Genomic DNA, 25161 nt, shown 5'->3' with positions numbered 1-25161 from the left:
GTTATAGAGACTAACTTGATCCTGCACTTAATAACGGCAGCAAGACTGTTGGTGGCGCAATACTGGAAGAAGGAAGATTTGCCTACTATTCAAGAATGGACATTGAAAGTCACAAACGTAGCAGAGATGGCTAAAATATCAGCATATCTCAAGGACCACTCAAATAGCAATAGCAATAGCAGTAGACTTATATACCGCTTCATAGGCCTTTCAGGCCTCTCTAAGCGGTTTACAGAGAGTCAGCATATTGCCCCCAACAATCTGGGTCCTCATTTTACCCACCTCGGAAGGATGGAAGGCTGAGTCAACCCTGAGCCGGTGAGATTTGAACCGCTGACCTGCTGATCTAGCAGTAGCCTGCAGTGCTGCATTTAACCACTGCGCCACCTTGCCTCTTGCAAATGAGAGATATAAACTGGAGTGGAGAAGATGGATTGACTATATTCAAAATAAACATGGGACTAAGAAATTCCAGATAGTTTATGACTGAAGAAGCAAGGAATGATATAATCTGTTTATAGAGTTAGCCTAACAAAAGAGGAGTTAAAGCTCAAATGAAAGATGATGCTAAGTTTCTTTAAGTTTATTTTAGAACATCTTTGTTAAAGATTTATACCCTGTATTGGTTCTGAGAAGTGGGGGGGGGGGGAAGGTTGGGGGGGGGTTCGATGGGGAAGATGGGGGAGGGGAGGTAAATATTTGTAAAAGCCTTTTTTCCCCCAAAAATTTTCAATTAAAAAAAAACCAAATGTCTCACTTTATCAACATAAATTTTAGGTTCAGTTGTGGTTGTAAGGCCAGGACAATCTGGGCTACCGTCTCCCAATTACCTTTCATGCTTCGCTTTTGCCTTATCACACCCTGGCAAGATAATATTATTACCTATCTCCTATTTTCCATTATGTCAGCCTAACCATGAAGAGCATGAAGAAGCCACTGAAAGATCTACACGCTGTAGCAAACAGCTACTTCTCCCTCAAAAATCAGGGCTGTACAGACTAGATTTCTTTCTTTTTTAAAACATGTTAAGTTTGTTCAGGCTTCTGCCCATTCAGGGTTATGGAAGCAGGGTGGAGATCTGTTGCTTTAAGGCTAAAATCCACTGCATCCAGCTGTGAAGAAAAACATCTCCTTTAACCCTTGACCTCCGGGTCATCACATGCGGCGTGAACCGTGAACTGGTTTCCAAGCATTCTGTGCTGCAGAAATCCAAAGAGCACCAAACCATTTAGACCTGAACATTAAGGAAGATACCTTAAGTCCACTATACTTTTACTCTTTATTTCAGTAATTGATTTCATATTATTTCTTTCTTCAGATGTACTTGGGCTTCAAACAAATTAGAAAGGGGTGCTGTAAGCCATGTGTGTTGTTGTTATAGTTTAATAGTTAATAGTTTAATAGTTTTATTGATTTGTATGCCGCCCACTCCCTAAGGACTCCGGGCGGCTTACAATAAAACAAGGGAGGGGGAATAATATACAAACAACATTAAAATATACAACAGTCACAATCTCCGGGGGGCTGGATATTTCGAGAGCCCCCCGGCCTGCTGGAGCAGCCAGGACTTAACAGCTTTGAGGAAGGCCGGGAGGGTAGTAAGGGTCCGGATCTCCATGGGGAGATCGTTCCAGAGGGCTGGCGCTGCAACAGAGAAGGCTCTCCCCCGGGGAGTTGCCAGCCGACATTGGCTGGCAGATGGAATCCGGATGAGACCTAAACTGTGTGATCGAATCGGTCTATGGGAGGTGATCGGCAGGAGGCGGTCTCCTAGGTACCCAGGTCCAATGCCATGAAGGGCTTTATAGGTAACGACCAGCGCCTTGAAGCGGATCCGGAGACTAATGGGTAACCAGTGCAGCTCGCGGAGGATAGGTGTAACGTGGGTGTACCTGGGTACACCCACAATCGCTCGCGCAGCTGCGTTCTGGACCAGCTGGAGTCTTCGAACACTCTTCAAGGGCAGCCCCATGTAGAGCACATTACAATAATATGAGCTTCTCTAGAGATTTTGAGTGCTGCAGTGTTCTGTACTAGTTGTAACATACATGGGATATTCAGCAATGATAATGAAGCTAAATTCTGAGAAGATCCTTGAATGGTAACATCTTATAATGCATCCTTTCTATATCATGGCACTAGCTAGAAATTGAGCTAAGAATCCGTTCCCTCCAATCGACAAAATCCCAGGCATCCTAGAGAAGTATTATAAAAATCGTAAGTCCTATATTGGCACCATTCTCACTTCTTAAACTTCCAAACTATTTTAGGCTAACCTATGGTTCCCCTCATTGCTGTCAACACTCAGATACCGAGGTCATCTATTCAATTTATTAAAACAATATAAAATTATGGCATAAGGTAACCTAATCTTGCTGTGCAGGAGGAAGAGTCCAGAAAGAGGTTAGTAGGAAGAGACAAATCAACCATTAGTAGTCCCCAAGCTTCAGATTCCTGCACTTCTAAAGTTAAAACTGGACTCTTTTCTTATCTTGAGGGGAGATGGAGAATCATGGGAGCCGAGGTGGTGCAGTGGTTAAATGCAGCACTGCAGGCTACTTCAGCTGACTGCAGTTCTGCAGTTCGGCTGTTCAAATCTCACCGGCTCATGGTTGACTCAGCCTTCCATCCTTCCGAGGTGGGTAAAATGAGGACCTGGATTGTTGTTGGGGGCAATATGCTGACTCTGTAAACCGCTTAGAGAGGGCTGAAAGCCCTATGAAGCGGTATATAAGTCTAACTGCTATTGCTATTGCTATCATGTGAGTGTGAAGCTAATAAGAAAGTGCAAACACTACATGTAAACGTGCTCATAGATCAACTCATTTGGAAGTGAAATTAGAGAGAATTGTTCTAGTTCACCCTATTTTTTTTACCAAAGTTATTGCCTTCTAAGAATTCTATCCTTCTGTTTTAATGTCATCGCTTGTGGCAAAGTACAGTAGGTCAAAAATTTATATATTATATTTAAGTATGTATGTATGTATGTATGTACGCATGCATGCATGTATGCAGGGGGGGTTCCGGTTCGTTCAGGGGTGCACCACACGGGCAGGCGCAGTACCACTAAAATTGCTCTGCGCATGCGCAGAAGCAAAAAACAAGATGGTGGCACTTACGGCGCTGCTGGGAGAACCGGTTCAGGGATATGGCAGGCTTGGGTTGCTGTGGTTCCAATGACCCAGGCCAAGTTACTATCAGTTCAGCTGAACCGATCCAAACTAGTAGGAACCCACCTCTGTATGTATGTATATGTGTGTGTGTGTGTGTCAGGGGTGGGTTTCAACTGGTTCGCGGCAGTCCCCACGAACCGGTTGGTCGGCGAACCCGGAAGTAAGTAACTTCCGGGAACGGCAAAGGGCCCACCCACCCGCGCTCGCTCCTTACTGGTCTTTGAAGGCTTCTGCTGCACATACAGCGCCTGCGCGATTCTTCGCGAGCAGCTGGATGGCACATACAGCGTCTGCACGAGTCTCTGCGAGCAGCTGGAGCATCGCGCAGGCGCTAAGACGCATGCGTGAACTGCACGCGTGCACGAGGACGCCGCCGGCCCCGTTCCAACCGAACCGGTTGGAACGGGATTAGCAACCCACCACTGGTGTGTTTGTGTGTGTGCATACTTACATAAATACATACATACATACATAATATAATAATCTGAAAGTTGCAGAAATCCTTTCTGCTATCCCTTCTACCCTGCAATTTTTCTAACGCCTTAAATTTCTAAGTTAGCACCAACCTTCTTTAAATGAGCACAGCCCATTCTTTATTCTTGCACTGGAAGAAAGCTTTCATTTCATTTATTAAATTTATAGGCCGCCCAATCCCGGAGGAATCCGGGCGGCTTACAACGAAAGAAGAAAAAAGAAAAGCAAAATAAGTTAAAAAAAAATAGTTTAAAATTCACAACACACATACGTTCTAATCGGGGCTGGACCTTAACACTAAGGTCAACAGCCCCAGCCCCCATTTGTTCATTTAACACAGTGTTTCTCAACCTTGGCAACTTGAAGATGTCCGGACTTCAACTCCCAGAATTCCCCAGCCAGCAAATGCTGGCTGGGGAATTCTGGGAGTTGAAGTCCAGACATCTTCAAGTTGCTAAGGTTGAGAAATACTGATTTAACAAATCCACAAATAAAATGGAGAACCTCTGAGAGGTACTCTGGGGATCGTGGAAACTGCCCTTTTATCTACTCATGATGAGAAATTATGCTAACAAAACTGTGGTGAAGAGACTAGGGTTACATTATTCTAGGCAGGAAAAAAAAATACCGACAGGTTTATTCTATCACCCTGTTATAAGCTTAAACAGCTTTTGCATCAGCAGAAAAGTGAGTGTCTCTTATTTCTTGTTACCAATTTCTGTCTCGATAATGCTACTATGAAAAGCAAATTCATGAGATGCTGTCAACTTCACCGGAAAGTCCCCCGATTCTTGATAAATCTCACTTTGTATATAATGCCACCTAATGGGCATATGGATGTATAACCATTAAACTTTCCAACATAAAGATATTTCCTCTGTTAAAACTTGTTTAGCAATTATAAAACATTCAGGGACAATATTCAACAGGATAATTACTGTAAAATATATCCTGTGTCACTACAAATTACAATGAAGAATGTTTTTGGTTTTCAAACAAAGGTTTTGTTGGGGATATGGACACCATTCAGAATCAGAAAGGTGATGTGGTTTACTTTGGCAGTACTATGTTAGTAATTTCTCATTGCCAGCCCTTTTTTTTACTACTAGTGGCAAAAATGTGTGACTCAGAGTTGAAATATTGGGATCTTGGTGTTTGCTGAGTTTGCTTGTCTTCTTGCAAACATTTTACCATTAACAGTGTCAGGGCTGTGATAGAAAGGATGGCCTAGATGATTACAAATTCAGGTTTTCTTTGAAAACCTACCTACTTTCTCAACCCAGGGAGCATAATTATTTTTATTAAAGTTTACAAATAGCAATAGCAGTTAGACTTATATACCGCTTCATAGGGCTTTCAGCCCTCTCTAAGCGGTTTACAGAGTCAGCATATTGCCCCCAACAACAATCCGGGTCCTCATTTTACCTACCTCGGAAGAATGGAAGGCTGAGTCAACCCTGAGCCGGTGAGATTTGAACAGCCGAACTGCAGAACTGCAGCTAGCTGAAGTAGCCTGCAGTGCTGCATTTAACCACTGTGCCACCTCGGCTCTATATAAAGATAAGAGACTAATACAAACTAAGGAAAATATTGATAAGAAAATAAACAAAGAGCAAAGAAATAGAAAAAAAGAAAATTAACAATTAAGAAAAAAGATATAACAAAGATTACTTCCCTATCACCAGGCAAGTACAAGCTTCAGTAACATAACACCTTTATAAAATCATCTCAGCTCTTATCATCAAATTGCAGAAACCTATCATTTAGCATTAATCAGCAAAAGTCTATTAAGAGCTACCAAAGATAGTAACATATATATTTAACCTTAATTAAACAAATCTATGTTATAATCCAATTTATTGGATTTATTTAAGAGCCAAGGTGGCGCAGTGGTTAAATGCAGCACTGCAGGCTACTGCTAGATCAGCAGTTCAGCGGTTCAAATCTCACCGGCTCAGGGTTGACTCAGCCTTCCATCCTTCCGAGGTGGGTAAAATGAGGACCCAGATTGTTGGGGGCAATATGCTGACTCTCTGTAAACCGCTTAGAGAGGCCTGAAAGGCCTATGAAGCGGTATATAAGTCTACTGCTATTGCTAAGTCTACTGCTATTATCATTTTCTCTATGAGAGAAAGAATCAAAGAAATCTCTCCTTACTTATAAACAGTCCTTTAAAACCTCATCATTCAATTCTAATCAACACTTAATACTGGAAGTGAGACTTGGGAGTACTATTTAGAATGATCTGGGGCAGTGGAGGGATTCAAAGAGCCGAGGTGGCGCAGTGGTTAGAGTGCAGTACTGCAGCCACTTCAGCTGACTGTTAGCTGCAGTTCAGCGGTTCAAATCTCACCGGCTCAGGGTTGACTCAGCCTTCCATCCTTCCGAGGTGGGTGAAATGAGGAACCCAGACTGTGGGGGCGATATGCTGACTCTGTAAACCGCTTAGAGAGGGCTGAAAGCCCTATGAAGTGGTATATAAGTCTAATTGCTCTTGCTCTTGCTATACTACCGGTTCGGGCGAACTGGTAGCTCCAACGATCAGATGGGAGCGAACAGATTTGTCCTGGCGATCAGATGGGCCCACCTGCCCGCCTGCACTATTTTCCTACCTGTATCTTCTCAGTTGAGTCGCACGGAATAGTAGATTGCTGTGCAAATCAGCTATATTATTCCTCCGAAGAAACCCAGAAGAGAAGATTTCTTCAAACTGCACACATGTGCACAGTTGAAATCATGCAATCATCAAACCGGTTGTTAAACTGGGAGGATCCCACCACTGGATCTGGGGAGGGGGGGTAAAAAGTGAGGGTGTTGAGGTTTTTTTTTTTGTTCTGCACTGAAAAATTGTAATGCCATAATCCAGTGGTAGGTTTCAATTATTTTTAGAAACTATTCTGTGGGTGTGGCCTATTTTGTGGGCGTGGCTTGGCAGTCATGTGACTGGGCAGGTATGGCCAACTTGACATCACTCATGCACACTCAGTCACATGACCACCCACCCCCCAAGCCAGTTTTTGGGACTCCTATGAAAGGGGGGGAAGAGAGGGGAAAACCTCTCAAAAATAGACAACTGGAGGATTAAGGGCCGAAATTACGGAGATTGGAGGAGGCAAGACAGAGGGGAATCCAGTAGAAAGCTATCACACGCTGGGGAAAGAACTTTGGGAGATCGGTGGAGGCAAGACAGAGAGGAATCCAGGAGAAAACTCCTGAGCTTGCCTCTGCTGTCTGTTGGATTGTGCCGCTGGACCTCCCCATGCTTCTCCATTCACCACCTCCACTCCCAGGTATGGGACTTGACACCAAATTGGGCTAGGATAGTGCGGACTGGCGGGGGGAGCGAATGAGGAGCGGCTTCTGGACGGGCGGGGGTGAGCGAGGAGCGACAGGGCCGGGGCAGGCGTTCCGGAAGTTACTTCCAGGTCCACTGGTCGAACCTCCTCTCACCGGATCGGTAAATTTCACCATCCGGTTCTCCCGATCCGGTGCGAACCGGCAGAAACCCACCACTGCCATAATCCCATATGCAACTGGCTTGTTTATCAGGTTTGTTTTTTTTTAGACAAAAAGGCTTGTGTTATAAGTTTAGCAGAAATGTCAAGTATACAAATACATTTTTAAAGTACTGGACTCTGGACATAATTTATACCCAGCTGCAAATTGGTGCTAGGCATGATTTTCCATAGGGACATTTTCTGGAGAACATTTAATCTGCTGCTAGTGATTTAATGCTCATTTGCACTTGATTTCTAAAAATATACTACCATCTATTTTTTTTTTAATTTAGAAAAACTTTAATTACTTAACTTTAAGTAAACATTATATCACGGTGGTGGTTTTTTTTTCCTACACTAGGCCTTCCTCGTATTCTCCCACCCCTGAGTTACCCCATGCTCTACTTATGTACGACCTGTACATTTGTTTAATGAATGCACTGGGGAAAGCAGGACAGGGAGGTTGTTAGTTAGGTGCTTCATTTAACATAGTCCCCGAGTTCCAACATGAAGGGGCAGAATCCATTAATGCCGTATGTTGGGGACTACCTGCATAGCATACAGATATTCCTCATCTACAACTGGAACTGGAATTTAGGTCACAAGCAGAGGCATTCCTATGATTAGACCCAATTCTACATCAATTTTTAAAGTTGTTGTTACCTGAATCATATCATTGTAAGTTTGAATCACTTGGTCATTAAGCAAATTATCTGGTTGAAAGTCTGAATCCGTTCTCCTCAATGCCTGTTTTTATGCTGGGGGAAAAAACCATCACAAATTGTGATGGCATGTGGGATGCTGCAACCAGTTGTAAGTGTGAGTCAGGTATCAAGGGTCCAAAATAATTGTGTGTGTGTGTGTGTGTGTGTGTGTGTGTGTGTGTGTGTGTGACATTTTACAAGAGCTGGGATGCTTTATAGGCCATAAGGCACCCAAATGACCAAGTGTAAGAAGAGGACTATCTGTAAATCCTTTGTTAATGTGTAAAACAGCAAATCCGCTATTACTGCGATTGAGTGCCATTAACCAGAAAAAGAAAATAAAGCAAAAACGAACAGAAATAGCAATAGCAGTTAGACTTATATACCGCTCATAGAGCTTTCAGCCCTCTCTAAGCGGTTTACAGAGTCAGCATATTGCCCCCAACAATAATCTGGGTCCTCGAGGTGGCGCAGTGGTTAGGGTGCAGTACTGCAGGCCACTTCAGATGACTGTTATCTGCAGTTCAGCGGTTCTAATCTCACCGGCTCAAGGTTGACTCAGCCTTCCATCCTTCCGAGGTGGGTGAAATGAGGACCCGGATTGTTGTTGGGGGCGATATGCTGACTCTGTAAACCACTTAGAGAGGGCTGAAAGCCCTATGAAGCGGTATATAAGTCTAACTGCTATTGCTATTGCTTATGAAGAGATACTCATATATCTGAAATGGTTGTACAAGAGAAAGAGAATGCACACTAAGAAAGTAAAAATGGGAAATAAAAACATATCATTTAAAAGTATTTCTTTTGAAAATAATATTATGACAAAACAGAAGCCCGTGAGAACTGATAGAAGTCTATCTAATGCTATCAAAAATTCTAAAAGTTGGATTGAATGGTTCAGAAAGGGAAGAGGAGGGGAAGGAGCAGGAGATGAGGACTTGGAAAAGTATCAAACTATATTCACAATATCCTGCTATATCTGTAATGGTGGAAAGTTTATTATTTCTGTCAGTTCTGTAAATGTAAATTGCTCCTGGAAATGTTGAACTTACAACAACACAGTTGACCTACGGCTGAGCTGCTTTGTGCTGCTGGTATTAAAAAGAAGATTTATTTCATCCACAAACGTTTGCAACCACACTGTTCACACAATTACTCACGAAATGGTACCCTAACAAAAGTTAGTGAGCAATAAAAGGTGAAATAATGCCTAAACCCCCTTTTCCTTCTGTTGTAAAAGCAAGATTCATGTGCCATCTGCAGTACTAGGAAAACTCACCATCTCCCATAAATGAAATGATAGTAATTCACTAAGCTCCAGTATTTGGCTCTGGCTGACTTCAGACTGTTTTAAAATATTTTGGAATATTCAACCTCCTACCTATGTAGCAGGAATAATCTTAACCTGCTCTTTCACAGCAGCAGTTTTAAACGTATTCTGAAGGAATATTTGAAATTGTGAGGCTTATCCAAAGTTCATCAATAAATAGAAGAAACCAGAAAAAGAAAATAAAGCAAAAACGAACACAAAGAAGTGCTTACGAAGAGATACTCCTATATCTGAAATGGTCGTACAAGAGTATGAGAATGCCGAGGTGGCGCAGTGGTTAAATGCAGCACTGCAGGCTACTTCAGCTGACTGCAGTTCTGCAGTTCGGCTGTTCAAATCTCACCGGCTCAGAGTTGACTCAGCCTTCCATCCTTCCGAGGTGGGTAAAATGAGGACCCGGATTGTTGTTGGGGGCGATATGCTGACTCTGTAAACCGCTTAGAGAGGGCTGAAAGCCCTATGAAGCGGTATATAAGTCTAACTGCTATTGCTAATATTAAATTAGTGCCAAATATGCATGAAGTTTAAAGCATACACTATATAGCAGGGGTAGTCAACCTTTTTATACCTACCGCCCACTTTTGTATCTCTGTTAGTAGTAAAATTTTCTAACCGCCCACCGGTTCCACAGTAATGGTGATTTATAAAGTAGGGAAGTAACTTATTAATTAATTAATTTATTTATTAATTAGACTTCTATACCGCTTAATAGGGCTTTCAGCCCTCTCTAAGCGGTTTACAATTTTTTTTAGCAAATTGAGTCAGCAACTTGCCCCTGGGTCCTCATTTCACCCACCTCGGAAGGATGGAAGGCTGAGTCGACCTTGAGCCGGTGAGATTTGAACCGCCAAACTGCTGATCACAGTCAGCTGAAGTGGCCTGCAGCACTGCACCCTAACCACTGCGCCACCTCGGCTCCTCAAATTTATAAAGCAGAGTTACAGCAAACACCTACTGCCCTCCATGAAAGCTGGAACGCCCACTAGTGGGCGGTAGGGACCAGGTTGACTACCACTGTTCTATATAGCAATAGTCTTCATCTGCTTCATCTTGGGGTCCAACTGTTTCTCTAAAGTAAAAATTACTTTGCATACACCAGGAAAATATGCTGCTGGGTGTATTGGTTATGTGGGAAAAAAGCATGGTCTAGGAATAGGTTCCCCACTCTTGGTGATGGTCAGTGCTGTGCTTTAAACCGGCATAAATTGCGCATCTCCACATCAATCCATTTCTAACATTCTTATTATGTATCCTGCCTTTATTATTATTTTTATAAATAACTCAAGACAACGGACACACCTAATACTCCTTCCTCTTATTTTTCCCACAACCACAATCCTGTGAGGACCAATAATGTTGGATACATGGGAAAAGGTTTGGGTAAGAAATGTAAAATTTACACAAGCCCAAAATTTGAGTAGAAAACTTTTATAAGATGTTTTATAGATGGCATTTAGATCCTAAAAAAAACCCTGGCCTTTATGTATCCGAATTTACAACCTAAATGCTGGAGATGTGATTGTGCTGATGCTACATACTATCATATGTATATGGTAGACTTGTAAAAAGGTTAAAGCATTTTGGATAAAAATATGGTGGGTTATGCAAAATGTTCTTTAAAAAAGGATAAAGTTTACTCCTCAGTTATTTTTGTTAGGTATAATTACTGATTGTACAGTTATAGAGACTAACCTGATTTTGCATTTAATAACCGCAGCAAGACTGCTAGTGGCGCAATACGGATTTATATTCCTTGCAGTCAATCTGGTCCTTAGCACTCTTTCTGAGAGACATTGAGGCTACTTGGAGATTTATCTGATGGCTCCAAGGAATATAAATCCTTCCGTCCTCCACACTTCAGTCAGAACTGAAGAGGCTTCTTGGACATGAAGTGAAAAGTCTTCAAGAAAAAAGAAAGTCCAGTTCGCCTTTTGAAAAAGCATCTTTGGGACAACCATGACCTGGAGGACTGATAATCTCTGTAGAGCTCCAGATCGAGAGGTTGCATAGGCATTTACAAAAGAAGTGCTAGTGTGTGAATTAATTTCAATCAATACAGTAAAAAAAGACAATCACAGCAGGTTCACTAAGGAGAGGAGAAGCTTTATCTCCATTCCCCTTGTGAGGGTGCTTTGCTTTCCAAGGGCCAGACACACCACAGTACAGCAATCTGTACACAATGCTTTACTGCAGCACATAACTTCCCCAACAAAAAGGCTATTGCCCCTTTGCCTTTCTGAGATATTTAACTTTAATTACTTTGTCACTCTGAATGTACACTAATTGGCATACATTAAAATGAAATTTTGTTGCCTATAGTTCTCAAAGGGTCACCTATCCTCCGCGAGCTGCACTGGTTACCGATCAGTCTCCGGATACGCTTCAAGGTGCTAGTCGTAACTTATAAAGCCCTTCATGGTATTGGACCTGGGTACTTGAGAGACCGCCTGCTGCCAATTACCTCCCACACACCTGTTAGATCTCACAGGGCTGGCCTCCTCAGTGTGCCATCTACCAGCCAATGCCACCTGGCTATTACCCGGGGGAGGGCCTTCTCTGTGGCAGCTCCGGCCCTCTGGAATGAACTCCCCGCAGGGATTCGGACCCTCACCTCTCTCCAGGCCTTCCGAAAAGCCGTCAAAACCTGGCTTTGCCGGCAGGCCTGGGAGTGATGAGTTCCCTCCCCTCTCGACATGTATGGTTGTGCGACTGTTGTCTACTTTTATTATTTGTATTTTGTCTTTTATGTTCCCCCCCTTTTTTTCCCCTTTGAATTGTTCGCCGCCCTGAGTCCTCCCGGAGAAGGGCGGCATACAAATAATAAAATACCAATACCAATACCATCTCCAATATACGCTACATAACAATGACAGAATAAATAAATACAAAATTATGCATATACCCACATAGTATATGTAAGTAAGTAAAATCTTTATTACGGTCAAAGACCAGCAATACACATTAGTTTTTACACTATATTAAAAAAAATACTAACATTAAAATAAAATTAAAAAGTATTGACATTAAAAGTGGATAATAACATAATGGTCCAAAGATTGTTAGACGTATCTCCAGATAATTGGTACAAGATGGTACTATCCTTCTGTAGCCAATTTTTTTCTTATGGACATTGCAGCAGCACAGAATTTTGCCACTGCATACGTGGGAACCAGGTTAGTGTCCTGGAGGAGAAAGCCTAGATAGAAATTGTCTGCCCTCCCTGGAAATCTCTCTAATAAGGGGAGAATATGTGCAGACCTACAAGCTCTGTGTAGCTCGCAGTGTAATAGAACATGTGAATTATCTTCCACTTCTCCTTTACCACATATACAGACGCGTTCTGCTATAGGTGTTCTCTTATACCTGCCCTGGAGGAGTGCTGAAGGAAGAAGGTTAACTCTGGCTCTGAAGAAAGCTATTCTTTGTTTTGGGGAGATCAGGTCATTTAGATATCTTGCCGATTCCCACACACCCTGTTTGATTCTGTCCCTACTGTGGAGAGGCAACCCATTTAGTTCTTCTTGGAACTCCATGTCCCTCATTCTATTAATTACTACTTGCTTTGCTTGCTCAAAGCCTAGGGACATTAGGAATAATGGTGAGAGCCCATAAGAGCCCAGCTTGTGATCAATTGCTTGTTTCCAGGGGGAAGGGAAATTGTCAGTCAACACTAGTGGGGACAGTCCCTCTGGAAAGAAGTGCATTTTAAGCCAATAAATGATCATCATATATATTATATGACACAGAGAAACACCTCTGTCTAGTTTGCATGTGTACATGTACACGTCGAGAAAAACAAATCTTGTCAGTTTACCAGACGGATGACATATATTTTCAAGGTCACGATGCCCTATAAATATATCTTTAATATTCAGTCCTTCAGTAAGTATTAAAAGGAGTCCTTTAATCCTTAGTTCAAGCAAATATCTATTAGTCTATAAAGTAGAATACAACTTTCGCCTCTTTCCAAAAGTCCTTATTTTAATTGGGATGAGATGCTATTTTGGTCTGGTGGTTCCTCTTCTATTTGCTCCTGACGAGCTCTGAGCTCCAGGGAAAATTCCCACCAGATATGAGTACATGAAGAAATACATGCGGGAAGTGGTAATTCTGGCTGGCTTCAGTTAGTTTTCTGTTGTGACTCAGCAGAAGCTTGCTGTGAGTTGCGTCGGGATGCAGGAATAATGAGCAGCTGTTGCTCGTTAGGGTTGTCTTCTGCAGATAAAAGACAGATGGTGCCACGCCTTAGTGGCAGAAGTCAACGTTGTTCGTCGTTCATGGTTCATCGTTCATTGGTCGTGGTTCGTTGTTCGTGAGAGGCACTTGGATAAGTGATTTGCTTTCTGTAAACCTGATTCAAAGAGGCACTTGGACAAGTGATTTGCTTTCTGTAAACCTGGTTTGCTGTAAGAGCTTTTTGTTTTTGCTTTTGCTGTGTAACTTTTTGCCAGAGACTTTATCTACGTTTATTTTTGGGCTCGCAGCCAGCTGGAGCCAGGACTGATAAAGATATTTCCTTTGAAGTTCTGTCTGACTGTCATTTGTGAACGAGCGAAGAGGGGGGTCAGAACAGTTTTCCCAACTTCATTCCTTCATTCCTTTCTCAAAGATCTTATGCCGGTTACTGTTTCTTTACTGGTATTAATGTAAGAAGACGACAATCTTGAACACAGTAGCTGGGATTAGTCCCTTCCATTTTACCAATCCTGTTTCAATTTACTTTTTCTCTGCTGCTATTAGCAGTGAGGAAAACGTATCTCAGCCCTATTGGCAGTTGATGACCAATCTATTGTGAAAGAAGAAAAATGAGAACAATTCCTGGAAGCTTCAGAGATCAGAAAAGGTGGCAGGAGCCATATGTAGCCTCCATTGCAGGGGTGGGTTTCAACCGGTTCGCGGCGGTCCCTGCGAACCGGTTGGTCGCCGAACCCAGAAGTAAGTAACTTCCGGGAACGGCGAAGGGCGCGCCTGCCCGCCCGCGGTCCTTACCCGGTTTTGACGAGTTCTGTGCTTCCATGCATGCGCAGGATGCATACAGCGCCTGCGCGATCGTCCAGGAGCAGCTGGAGCGTCGCGCACACGCTAGTACGCATGCGTGCACCGCACACATGCACGAGGACACCGCCGGCCCCGTTCCAACTGAACCGGTTGGAACAGGGCGAGAAACCCACCCCTGGTCCATTGGCAATGACTGGTATCTCCTGACACAGCCATTCATAATTTCAAAGTTGGCCACTTTGCATTAGTTCCAAAGGAAGTAAGTGTGAGAAGTTGTTCTCTGAATGCTGAATTCCCCCCCCCCAAAAAAAACCCGCAATCACTTCTTGAATCCTGTCTACCTACCATCTCCAAAACATTTGTGGGCATTAGCAGCAAACACTTACATATTGTTATATGGGAAAAAGAAAATATGTTCATAGCAATAGCAATAGCAAAATATTGCTAAAATATGTTCATAATTAATTGAATATATTTTAAATGGAAACATCAAATTTACATTTGTTCAAGGAAGAGAATAGGGTTTCTTATTTCTTTTACTGTCAAAGGAACACATTGTCTTAATTTAGCAACAGCACTTAAACTTATATACCGCTTCACAGTGCTTTACAACCCTTTCTAATCGGTTTACAGAGTCAGCCTATTGCCCCCAACAATCTGGGTCCTCATTTTATCGACCTCGGAAGGATGGCTGAGTCAGCCTGGTGAGATTCGAACTGCCAAATTGCAGGCAGCTGGCAGTCAGCAGAATAGCCTGTAGTACCACATTCTAACCACTGCACCACCACGGCTCCTAATTTAGCAGTGCCCCTTGCCTAACATCTGCCATTTCAAAGAAATCAAAGCCAATTCCTCTTCCTATCATGATAATTGGGAACAGAGTACGAAAAAGGACCGCCTGGGAAAAGGTTCACAAGATTATGTTCCAGCCAAGTATAATAGCAATAGCAATAGCAGTTAGACTTATATACCGCTTCATAGGGCTTTCAGCCCTCTCTAAGCGGTTTACAGAGTCAGCATATTGCCCCCACAGTCTGGGTCCTCATTTCACCCACCTCGGAAGGATGGAAGGCTGAGTCAACCCTGAGCCGGTGAGATTTGAACCGCCGAGCTGCAGAACTAGCAGTCAGCTGAAGTGGCCTGCAGTACTGCACTCTAACCACTGCGCCACCTCGGCTCAGGTGGTAATATCAGGGTAAACCTCAGAAAATTATTACTGTATGAGATACCAACTTCTAATCTTTCAGATGAGTAGGACTATCTATAGATCTTACCTGTCCGTTATGAATAAAAGGAATAGTGGATTGATTATAGCAATAATTACAGGATTATAATTGCTGGCTTTTAAAATACATAAGGCTACAGTTAGAAATATCACAATTTCATCCAAGTCCATTAGTGAATTTCATGGCAAAGTGAACGTGTTTTATCATGCTCTATAATATTGGAATGGAATTAATTGTACACTACTTTATGCTAATTGAATTTTTCTAAGGCAGGATTTGTTTTGAAGATCAGATGTCATGTATGCTGGCTTGGTTTAAATCAGATTTTACATAGTAATTTTACCTTCAGCATTTCACAAGAGAGGTTCTTTTAAGTATTCCTGGATTAAGAGTAATAAGAGACATGTTATATACTGTACAGATTACTGTTTATCACTGCTTTTCTTTGGAATTAAAAGTTTCCTTTTCTATAATGTTTCCCCGTTTCACAAAGCAGTGCTTATTAAGTATACCATCCATATTATGTGCAGCTTAATCCCAAAATTTGGCAGATAAGAGAAGCCGACAAAAGTGTACCAATTTTATATAATATCACCCTTTCAGAAGAGACATTGCTTGATGATAAAACTCATGGTTTTCACACCGGACCTCCAAAATTCAATTCTAATTTCTCCATCCAATGTTTAATATTTAGGTGACAAACCTATGCAAATTATAAACAATCAATTTCTGGTCAAGCAGAAAATGACCTCTCTGAGGCCCTAGAGGATTATAGGCACTCGGGAAAGACAATGGTGTACTATAGAGATCAATGTTATTATTTGACATAAAACTCTATATTTATGTCACTGCAAGCAGCTACTGTAGCATAGTAAAACATGTGAGTAATTATAGGGAAATAGAGCTGAAATATAGTTCTGATAAAAATGGAAGCCTCTGTTGACTTGTCTCGTGACAAGGTCACTCATTCAGATTAGGTTGAAATAAAATAACAACATACAAAAACAACTCGAACCCTCACCACCCTCCAGGCCTTCCGCAAAGCCCTTAAAACCTGGCTGTTCCGACAGGCCTGGGGCTAAAGAGCTGTTGCCCCCGTCTCGAATGGTATGACTGTTGTGTGTTTTTATATTATGTATTGTTATGTTTTGTCTTTCATTTTCTGTCTGTACCCCCCTTCCCCGATTTGAATTGTGAGCCGCCCTGAGTCCCCTTCGGGGGAAAAAGGCGGCATATAAATATAATCAAATCAAATCAATCAATCAATCAATCAATCAATCAATCAATCAAACTTAATAGCAATAGCAATAGCAGTTAGACTTATATACCGCTTCATAGGGCTTTCAGCCCTCTCTAAGCGGTTTACAGAGTCAGCATATTGCCCCCAACAACAATCCGGGTCCTCATTTTTACCCACCTCGGAAGGATGGAAGGCTGAGTCAACCTTGAGCCGGTGAGATTTGAACAGCCGAACTGCAGAACTGCAGTCAGCTGAAGTAGCCTGCAGTGCTGCACTCTAACCACTGCGCCACCTCGGCTCTCTATAATCAGGACCTCACCTTTAACAAAGAGGTGTACAATCCTCAGATCTATTGCTCCTGTTCCTGGAAACTCTGTAAAATTTCCATCACTGATATTTCATAGGAAACCACCTTTTCTTAGTTGAACAATTTGAGTTCACTAAGTTGCATGCATGCGTTTGAGCAAGCATTGACACAGGTAGGTTCAGTGCAGTGGTGGGTTTCAAAAATTGTTCGAACCTACTCTGTGGGTGTGGCCTCCTTTGTGGGAGTGGCTTGCCACCCATGTGACCGGATGGGAGTGGCTTGCCTTTCACAGAGGCACTGAGTTTTATAAATATGAGCAGGATAGTGTAGAATAATCATATCCAAGGACCAGTGGTGGGTTTCAAAACTTTTTGGAACCTCTTCTGTAGGTGTGGCCTGCTTTCCGGAATGAAGGAGAGAAGAAAGGGGGGAAGGAAGGAGGGAAGGAAGGAGGGAAGGAGAGAAGAAAGGTGGGAGGGAAGGGGGAAGGAGGGAGGGAAGGAGGGAAGGAAGGAGAGAAGGAGAGAAGAAGGGAGGGAAGGAAGGAGGGAAGGAAGGAAGAAGAAGTAGGATTGTTGTAAAATAAGATGGGTTTATGGGATGGTAAGAAAGCAACCAATTATATTGTCAACTGTAGGGGAGAAAAATTGTTACAAGTACATATTATTAATAACAGTTATGAGATCATATAATTGTGAATGTATATATGAGAAATAAAAATTAAAAATTAAAAAAAAATATGAGCATGATAGTGTAGAATAATCATATCCAAGGACCAGTGGTGGGTTTCAAAAAAATTTTGGAACCTCTTCTGTAGGTGTGGCCTGCTTTCCGGGTCCACTGGTGGAACCTCTTCTAACCGATTCGGTAGATTTGACGAACCGGTTCTACCGAATAGGTGCGAACTGGTAGGAACCCACCTCTGGTTCAGTGTTTCTAGATGCCTTAACATATTGTTTAGCAATGATTCAAGCCTTTTAAAATGGAAAGTTCTGCTCTAGACTATTTGGTGATCACCCGATGATCCATTCTATAGATCTTGAAAAGAAATAAAATCTTTCTAAATTATGCATACTCTGTGTGCAAAACAGCGGTCTGCTACACCCACCTTTAATAATTGGGGGAAGGAAAAGACTTACATGGTGAGATTTGTATATTACCAATTGTTTTAAATCTTTATTTGAGGCCTTTTATGAGATTGATGACCAGATAAATAATTGAAGGAATGTAAATTGAAAAATTTTTGAGAACCCAAAAAGATTAGGAGAAATTGGTTCCTTTCTTTCCTATTAGATCTCACCGATTAGACCTCCTCCGAGTTCCATCTGCCGGTCAATGCCGACTGGCAACCACGCGGAGGAGAGCCTTCTCGGTGGCAGCTCCGACCCTATGGAACGATCTCCCCGTGGAGATTCGTACCCTCACCACCCTCCAGACCTTCCGCACAGCCCTCAAAACCTGGCTATCCCGTCAGGCCTGGGACTAAGATTGTAACCCGCCCGAATGGTATGAATGTTGTGTTTTTTTAAATTTGTATTGTTCTATATGTCTAAAGTTTGTTTTTCCCCCCTCCCCTCTTGAGTTGTGAGCCGCCCTGAGTCCCCCCAGGGAAAAGGGCGGCATATAAATTTAATAAAATACTAAAATACTAAATACTAATACTTTCTGGATCCTTTCAAAATCTTAAGTAATGGAATAATAAATGTATTCTAATGAAGCGTCTGAAGTTATTCTAGCTCAAACCGATTCCTTTTCCCTATCTCAGGGACCATAATAGGAAAGCCTATTAAGTTATTTTCCTTTCATTTCATAGAAATGTACACTCTGTGGAATATTTTAGTTGATCATTAGGTCCAAATCTAAATCTATCCATGCAAGCAGTCTCTTAAAAAAAAAAAGACAAGTCCCTTATTGCCTAGCAGTTTCCTCTTGCCTTTTTTATGCTTGAAAATACTGCTAACCACAGGAACATTAGACATTTATTAGCCGACACTAACTGATTAAGCACTTTTTAAGAAAAGCATCATTGTAGAAGCTTTTTCCAAATTTCCTCTCCAGATGATGTAATCTGCAGTCAAATCTTAAGATTGGTTACATCTACAATTTTTTTTTTTAGTGCCAGAGCTGGACAGATTTTTTTAAACGTATTCCTATGTTTAGATTTTAATCCTAGCCTCTGCAGCCTATACGGTAGTGTTTTTCCCACTTTGTCAATTTCAGATGTATAGACTTTTGCTGAGCTAGCTGGGGAATTCTGGGAGTTGAAGTCCAACGCATCTTAAAAAGTTGCCAAGGCTGAAAAACACTGGCCTATGGTTTAGCAGAAGTTAATGTTATTCAACTACAAAATGCCTTTCACAGTTGTGAACAAAGATCCGCTTTATAACAGGTTACAGCCCTCAAAGCAGCTGCCTCAGTTAGTTTCGTGGTAAGACCCCCACTGTCTTATAAACTGCATTTTCCGGATAAACAAGGACTTGCATTTAAAATATCATGCACAATTTTTTAAATGGAAGCATTATGTTCAGCTGCCATTCTGCAGGCTCATAGAAGAAGACAGGGTTAAAGAGAAGAATGTAGTAATTTGTGTTTAGCCAATCTAACCAACAAACAAAACGAAACCTCAATGAGAGGTTTGCCAGAATGAGCTTGCCAGAAAACTAAAGCTGCTAAAAATAAAGGGTGTTTTGCTATTATGGTTGTTATTACTATTAGAAAATAAACTAGGACAACCTTAATCTGGGATGAAACAAAATCTAGACAACCACCAGATGACAGCAAACAGAGTATTTTTAATCATTTTGGCTGTCATTTTTGTGTATGTGTGTGTGGGAAGCCCAGAATTTAAATAGGATGGTTGACTACATTCTAAGCCCAGTAATAGGTATCCAGCTGACCATCTTCTCCCACAAAGATTCATTCCTGGCCATCCCAAACTTTCTTCAGTTCAGATTTCCTATATAAAATATGAAATAAAAAAAATGAAATAAAAATCCAGCATCACAGGACTTTTCAGACTTTATATCAGACATAGTAATAAATGTAAGCTCCCCGGGAACTTAAGTCATCTTGGGTAACTGTTGTGACTCAGCAGAAGTTTGCTGTGAGTTGAGTCGGGATGCAGGAATAACAATGCAGCTGGGGCTCGTTAGTGTCGTCTTCTGGAGATAAAAGGACGGATGGTGCCACGCCCTGGTTGCAGGAGTCAACGTTCATTCGTTCATTCAACGTTCATTGATCATCGGTCGTGGTTTGTTTGTGAGAGACACTTGGATAAGTGATTTGCTTTCTGTAACCCTGATTCAAAGAGACACTTGGAGAAGTGAATTGCTTTGTAAGAGATCTTTGTTTTTGCATTCTGTTATCTTCTTGCCAGAGACTTTATTTATGTTTATTTTTGGGCTCGCAGCCAGCGTGAGTCGAGGCTGATAAAGTTCTTTCCTTTTAAGTTTGTTTGCCTGTCGTCTTTGAACGAGTGGAGAAGGGGGGTCAGAACAGGTAACTAACTAAAGCAAAAATTTCAGTCTTAATATGATATAGAGAAACTGTTTCACTGTGGACAAGAAATAAATACAGAGAGAGGGGGGGAGAGGAAGGGAGGGAGGGGGGAAGAGGGAGAAAAATAATGGAATATATGGAGTGTTTGATAAATTGTAGAAGTCAACAGAGTATCATAAAAATGATGGTTCTTCCAGGAGTAATTGTGGGACTTGTGTATAGCAGCCTAAATATTTAAAATTGCATTTCCCAACCTAAAACCCCAATGGTTTGAACTACAAACAACAAACCCAGCTATTAGAAATGGTAATAGCTGACCATTTCCAATGCTGTCTCCTTAAAGAAGAAGGCATACATCAAGAAATAAAAGTGAAATGTGGATTATACATTCTCTGTGTAGCTGAATGTCAGTTTTCTCACTTACAAATTAAAAAAAAAAGTTTGCAAGATTCAACAAGAATAACATTTACATTAAAATAGATCTGCTATTTGAACTGAATTAAAGGAACAGGCAATAAAGTAAGCCTCAACAAACATTTACGCCACAGAAACAATATGGACCAACGGTTTCCAGTAGTGGGAATAAACTGAATTAATTGTAATGTATATCAGTCTCCAGGAAGGCAGTAAGAACAAATCGGCAGAGGTTGGATATAATAGCCTCTGGTTCACAATGATAATATCCAGTGGTGGGTTTCAAAAATTGTTCGAACCTACTCTGTGGGTGTGGCTTCCTTTGTGGGAGTGGCTTGCCGCCCATGTGACCGGATGGGAGTGGCTTGCCGCCCATGTGACCAGATATGAAGATGCCGACGACACTTGTCAGAACCACCTTAAATGACCTCACACACAGCACTGGCATGCATAAGAATCTGATGTAAACTTGTTTTTTAAAAGGCATCTTTGGTTTGTGTTAAAACAACTTCAACACACGCAATGTCCTGATTGCACCACAAACGCAGTAGTCATCCTTACCTTTCACAGAGGCACTGAGTTTTATAAATATGAGCATAATAGTATAGAATAATCATATCCAAGGTTTCAAAAATCTTTGGGACCTCTTCTGTAGATGTGGCCTGCTTTCCGGGTCCACTGGTGGAACCTCTTCTAACTGGTTCAGTAGATTTGACGAACCGGTTCTACTGAATAGGTGCGAACTGGTAGGAACCCACCTCTGATGGCAGTTCTGTTGTACAATTTCTAACCTTTTGTTATTATTATTTTTTTAAAATACATCTTGTCACATTGGGAATGCTTGCCTGGCTCCTATAGATTTATTTCATCCAACCTTCTAGGCTCCTGCATGTTGTTCCTGAATGTACGGCTCCTATTTAGTTATATTCTCTATAAATCACAGTGGCAATTTCCTGATCCTTCAAACGTTGAATTCCAAATTCCAAATCCTATTTATCCAGCCATTCTGGCCATTTTTTTAAGTGTGGTAATCCAAAAGGGTAATCTAGGTTCCCTCTCCTTGATATATACACTTCTTTTCCTTCATCACTTCATTTCGAGGTTTGTACTAAATAACTGTTTCATGCCTCAATTCTTTCAACGTTTTAGGTATTGGGACCCATATGCATTACAAACCATTTTGCGTGCCTCGCTGGGAAAGAGTTCTGCAGCGTTAAAAAGCATTCAAAAGACCAATGAAAAGTGCCAAGAGCTTATTTGATCTGAAATAAGTTCAGAAACGTTGAAACCTCTAATCCAGTGTTTCTCAACCTTGGCAACTTGAAGATGTCTGGACTTCAACTCCCAGAATTCCCCAGCCAGCATTCGCTGGCTGGGGAATTCTGGGATTTGAAGTCCGGACATCTTCAAGTTGCCAAGGTTGAGAAACACTGCTCTAATCAGTAAAGAATCTGAAAAAAGATCAATTATGCTGGCAATTTTCTTCAGAGGTAACAGTGATTGGCAAATCTGCCAAAACAGCCAGGAGAGAGATCAGTCAGAGCTGCAGTAATTGTACAAATGGCACCATCTAAGGGAACTGGAATGTAATACACACCTCTTGATTCAAAGGCAGCATTTTCTGCAAGCAGTCATTCCCTAAAACACAAGAGACCAGCTTGGATTTCAAATACTGTAAATTATGCACGGCACTTCATATTTTTCGCGCTGTATTAAGGTTCCTTTTGATTTTAAGGCACAAACTACTTAGAGAAAGAAATTGGGTTTTGATGCATTTTTCTCTACAAATGAATAAATGTACGCTCTACCAAATTACTAGGATTAATAAAATAATGCATCGTTATTAAAAATGGGCTTGATGGTATGATTTAGACACGCGGGCCATGTAAAGCTGAGTCCTAGGACAAAATTCAGACCATGCCAGACCCTGTATTCCACAACTATGCTAGACAAAAAATTAAAAGGTATCTTTTTCATCACCACCCTCCAGGCCTTCTGCAAAGCCCTTAAAACCTGGTTGTTCCGACAGGCCTGGGGCTAAAGAGCTGTTGCCCCCGTCTCGAATGGTATGACTGTTGTGTGTTTTAAATTATGCATTGTTATGTGTCGTTTTTTAAATTTTTTGTCTGTATCCCCCTTCCCTGGTTTGAGTTGTGAGCCGCCCTGAGTCCCCTTCGGGGGGAAAGGGCGGCATGTAAATATAATAAACAAACAAACAAACAAACAAATTATAAATCAATGCATGAATAGTTACACCAAGGAGCCATAAAGGAAAAAGTAAGGGGAGCCAATGACTGACTATGGGAGATAAAAGGCTTATTGAATATGCACTGACCTGTACTTTCCCGTCCGTACTTGAACGGCTCTCATTCCACATTGCTGGGCTCCTCCGACATCATTTACAATATCGTCTCCAATCATGATGGCCTGTCACCGCAATGAAATACAGACAGAGATTAAGTCAAAAGCATTTGAGTCCCACCCTACTTCATCTTCCTTGAAATAATAAACTGCTTGATTTGATATTGAATATAGCCATCTGTTGTGGCCCGGCAGGAACCATTGGAGCTAAAACCAGACTCCGACGGCGAGGGGTCTTATGAGTTGGCCCTGGAGGAGGTGGAGGACCCTGGACAGTTCCGACTTCGAGCAGGGCGCAGAGAGAGTGGTTGGCCACCAGGTGGCGCCTGAGCCTTGGATCAGTGGGGAGGAGACAAGAGTGAGTGATCCAGAAAACACCTGTGAGTTGTTCCGGGATGCACGCCGTCGAAGGGCTACTCGGCGTCAAGAATAACTGCAGGAGGTGATTACGCTCAGCTGATGCTCATTAAGATCCTCTCCTGATTATAAAAGAGACTGCTTGTGCCACGCCTTTATGCAGAAGTCAACGTTAACGATTAACAAGAAACAAACTTAGCAGGCTGGATTGCTGCCAGTTTGTTTGCATTGCTGCCAAGTTTTGTAGGACTTGCTGCCAGAGTGCTTATCTCTTTGTTTATGTGGCTTGCAGCCAACGAGAGTCTGGACTGATTAAAAAACATTCTCCTTTACGTTGGTTTCAGCGTTCGTTCCTGGACGGAGAAGGGGGGTCAGAACAGCCATCATACAAACACAACAAGTTAGTATTGTCAAAGTACTGATTTAAAGCTAACCCATCTGGATTATAATTCAATCTCTACCTACAAGGCTATAGAGTTGAGCACTGATATTTAAAGCAGTCTGAAAGCCATCAGAAAAACTCAGTATATATTGACATATTGCAAGGAGGAAGTTAGTACTTCAAAAAAATTCCTCCATTTCAAACTATAAAGGGTAAATTCCATAGCTTATTTCTTCCCTTCCTCTACACTCTCCTTTAATCTTCTGTGTTCGTTGTCAGTCTAGATATATAATTTAGATACTACTTGCATTGTCCTACCATCTAATGTTGTTCACCTTGTAACAAATACCAACTAATTACATATTGACTTGGCCATGCATTAAATATATTGGGATTCCAACAGGGTTTTTTTTCTTACCTTTTTTAAAATTTAAGATGTAATCAAAAGTTAAGTAAGAAATTATACTTCACAAAGCCATTAAAGCTCAGTGCATTCAAGTTCAGCATGATTTCGTACTGACACTACAGTATGCTAAAATCAAAACTGAATGTATCCAGTTAATCCCAAATCAGGCTGGATTTTTTTGGATTGGATTGGATTTATTACATTTATATGCCGCCCTTTTCCCCGAAGGGGACTCAGGGCGGCTCACAATTCAAGTCAGGGAAGGGGGTACAGACAGGGGATAAAAAAGACGAACATAACAATACACAATTTAAAAGCACACAACAGCCATACCATTCGAGGAGGGGGGCAAAAGCTCTTTAGCCCCAGGCCTGTTGGAACAGCCAGGTTTTAAGGGCTTTGCGGAAGGGTTGGAGGGTGGTGAGGGTTTGAATCTCCACAGGGAGCTCGTTCCAGAGGGTCGGAGCAGCCACAGAGAAGGCTCTCCTCCGGGTAGTCGCCAGTCGGCATTGGCGGCGGATGGAATTCGGAGGAGGCCTAATCTGTGGGATCTAATCGGTCTATTGGAGGTAATTGGCAGCAGGCGGTCTCTCAAGTACCCAGGTCCAATACCATGAAGGGCTTTATAAGTGACGACTAGCGCCTTGAAGCGTATCCGAAGACCAATAGGCAGCCAGTGCAGCTCGCGGAGGATAGGTGTTACGTGAGTGAACCGAGGTGCACCCACAATCGCTCGCGCGGCTGCATTCTGAACAAGCTGCTGAAGTCTCCGAATGCTCTTCAAGGGCTGCCCC

General features: G+C 42.0%; 1 protein-coding gene across 3 annotated transcripts in view; it reads right to left on the bottom strand.

Moving 5' to 3' along the window:
* The window catches only part of LHPP (phospholysine phosphohistidine inorganic pyrophosphate phosphatase), a 170824-nt gene that overhangs the window by 96528 nt on the left and 49135 nt on the right, over positions 1-25161 (bottom strand). For 2 of the 3 annotated variants that reach the window (XM_087725949.1, XM_087725950.1), the window contains one exon: positions 23197-23288. The exons of the other annotated variant lie outside the window; for it this stretch is intronic. In XM_087725949.1, the coding sequence (XP_087582075.1) occupies positions 23197-23288 (92 nt within the window). The remainder of the gene's footprint in view (positions 1-23196; positions 23289-25161) is intronic. 3 annotated transcript variants of the gene reach the window in all.

This window comes from Thamnophis sirtalis, unplaced genomic scaffold (assembly GCF_051295495.1).
Source record: "Thamnophis sirtalis isolate CommonGarterSnake01/CBP01778 unplaced genomic scaffold, rThaSir2_p1.2 scaffold_11, whole genome shotgun sequence".
Lineage (NCBI taxonomy): Eukaryota > Metazoa > Chordata > Lepidosauria > Squamata > Natricidae > Thamnophis > Thamnophis sirtalis.
Note: the sequence above shows the minus strand (reverse complement) of the source record. Positions and strands in the feature narration are given on the sequence as shown.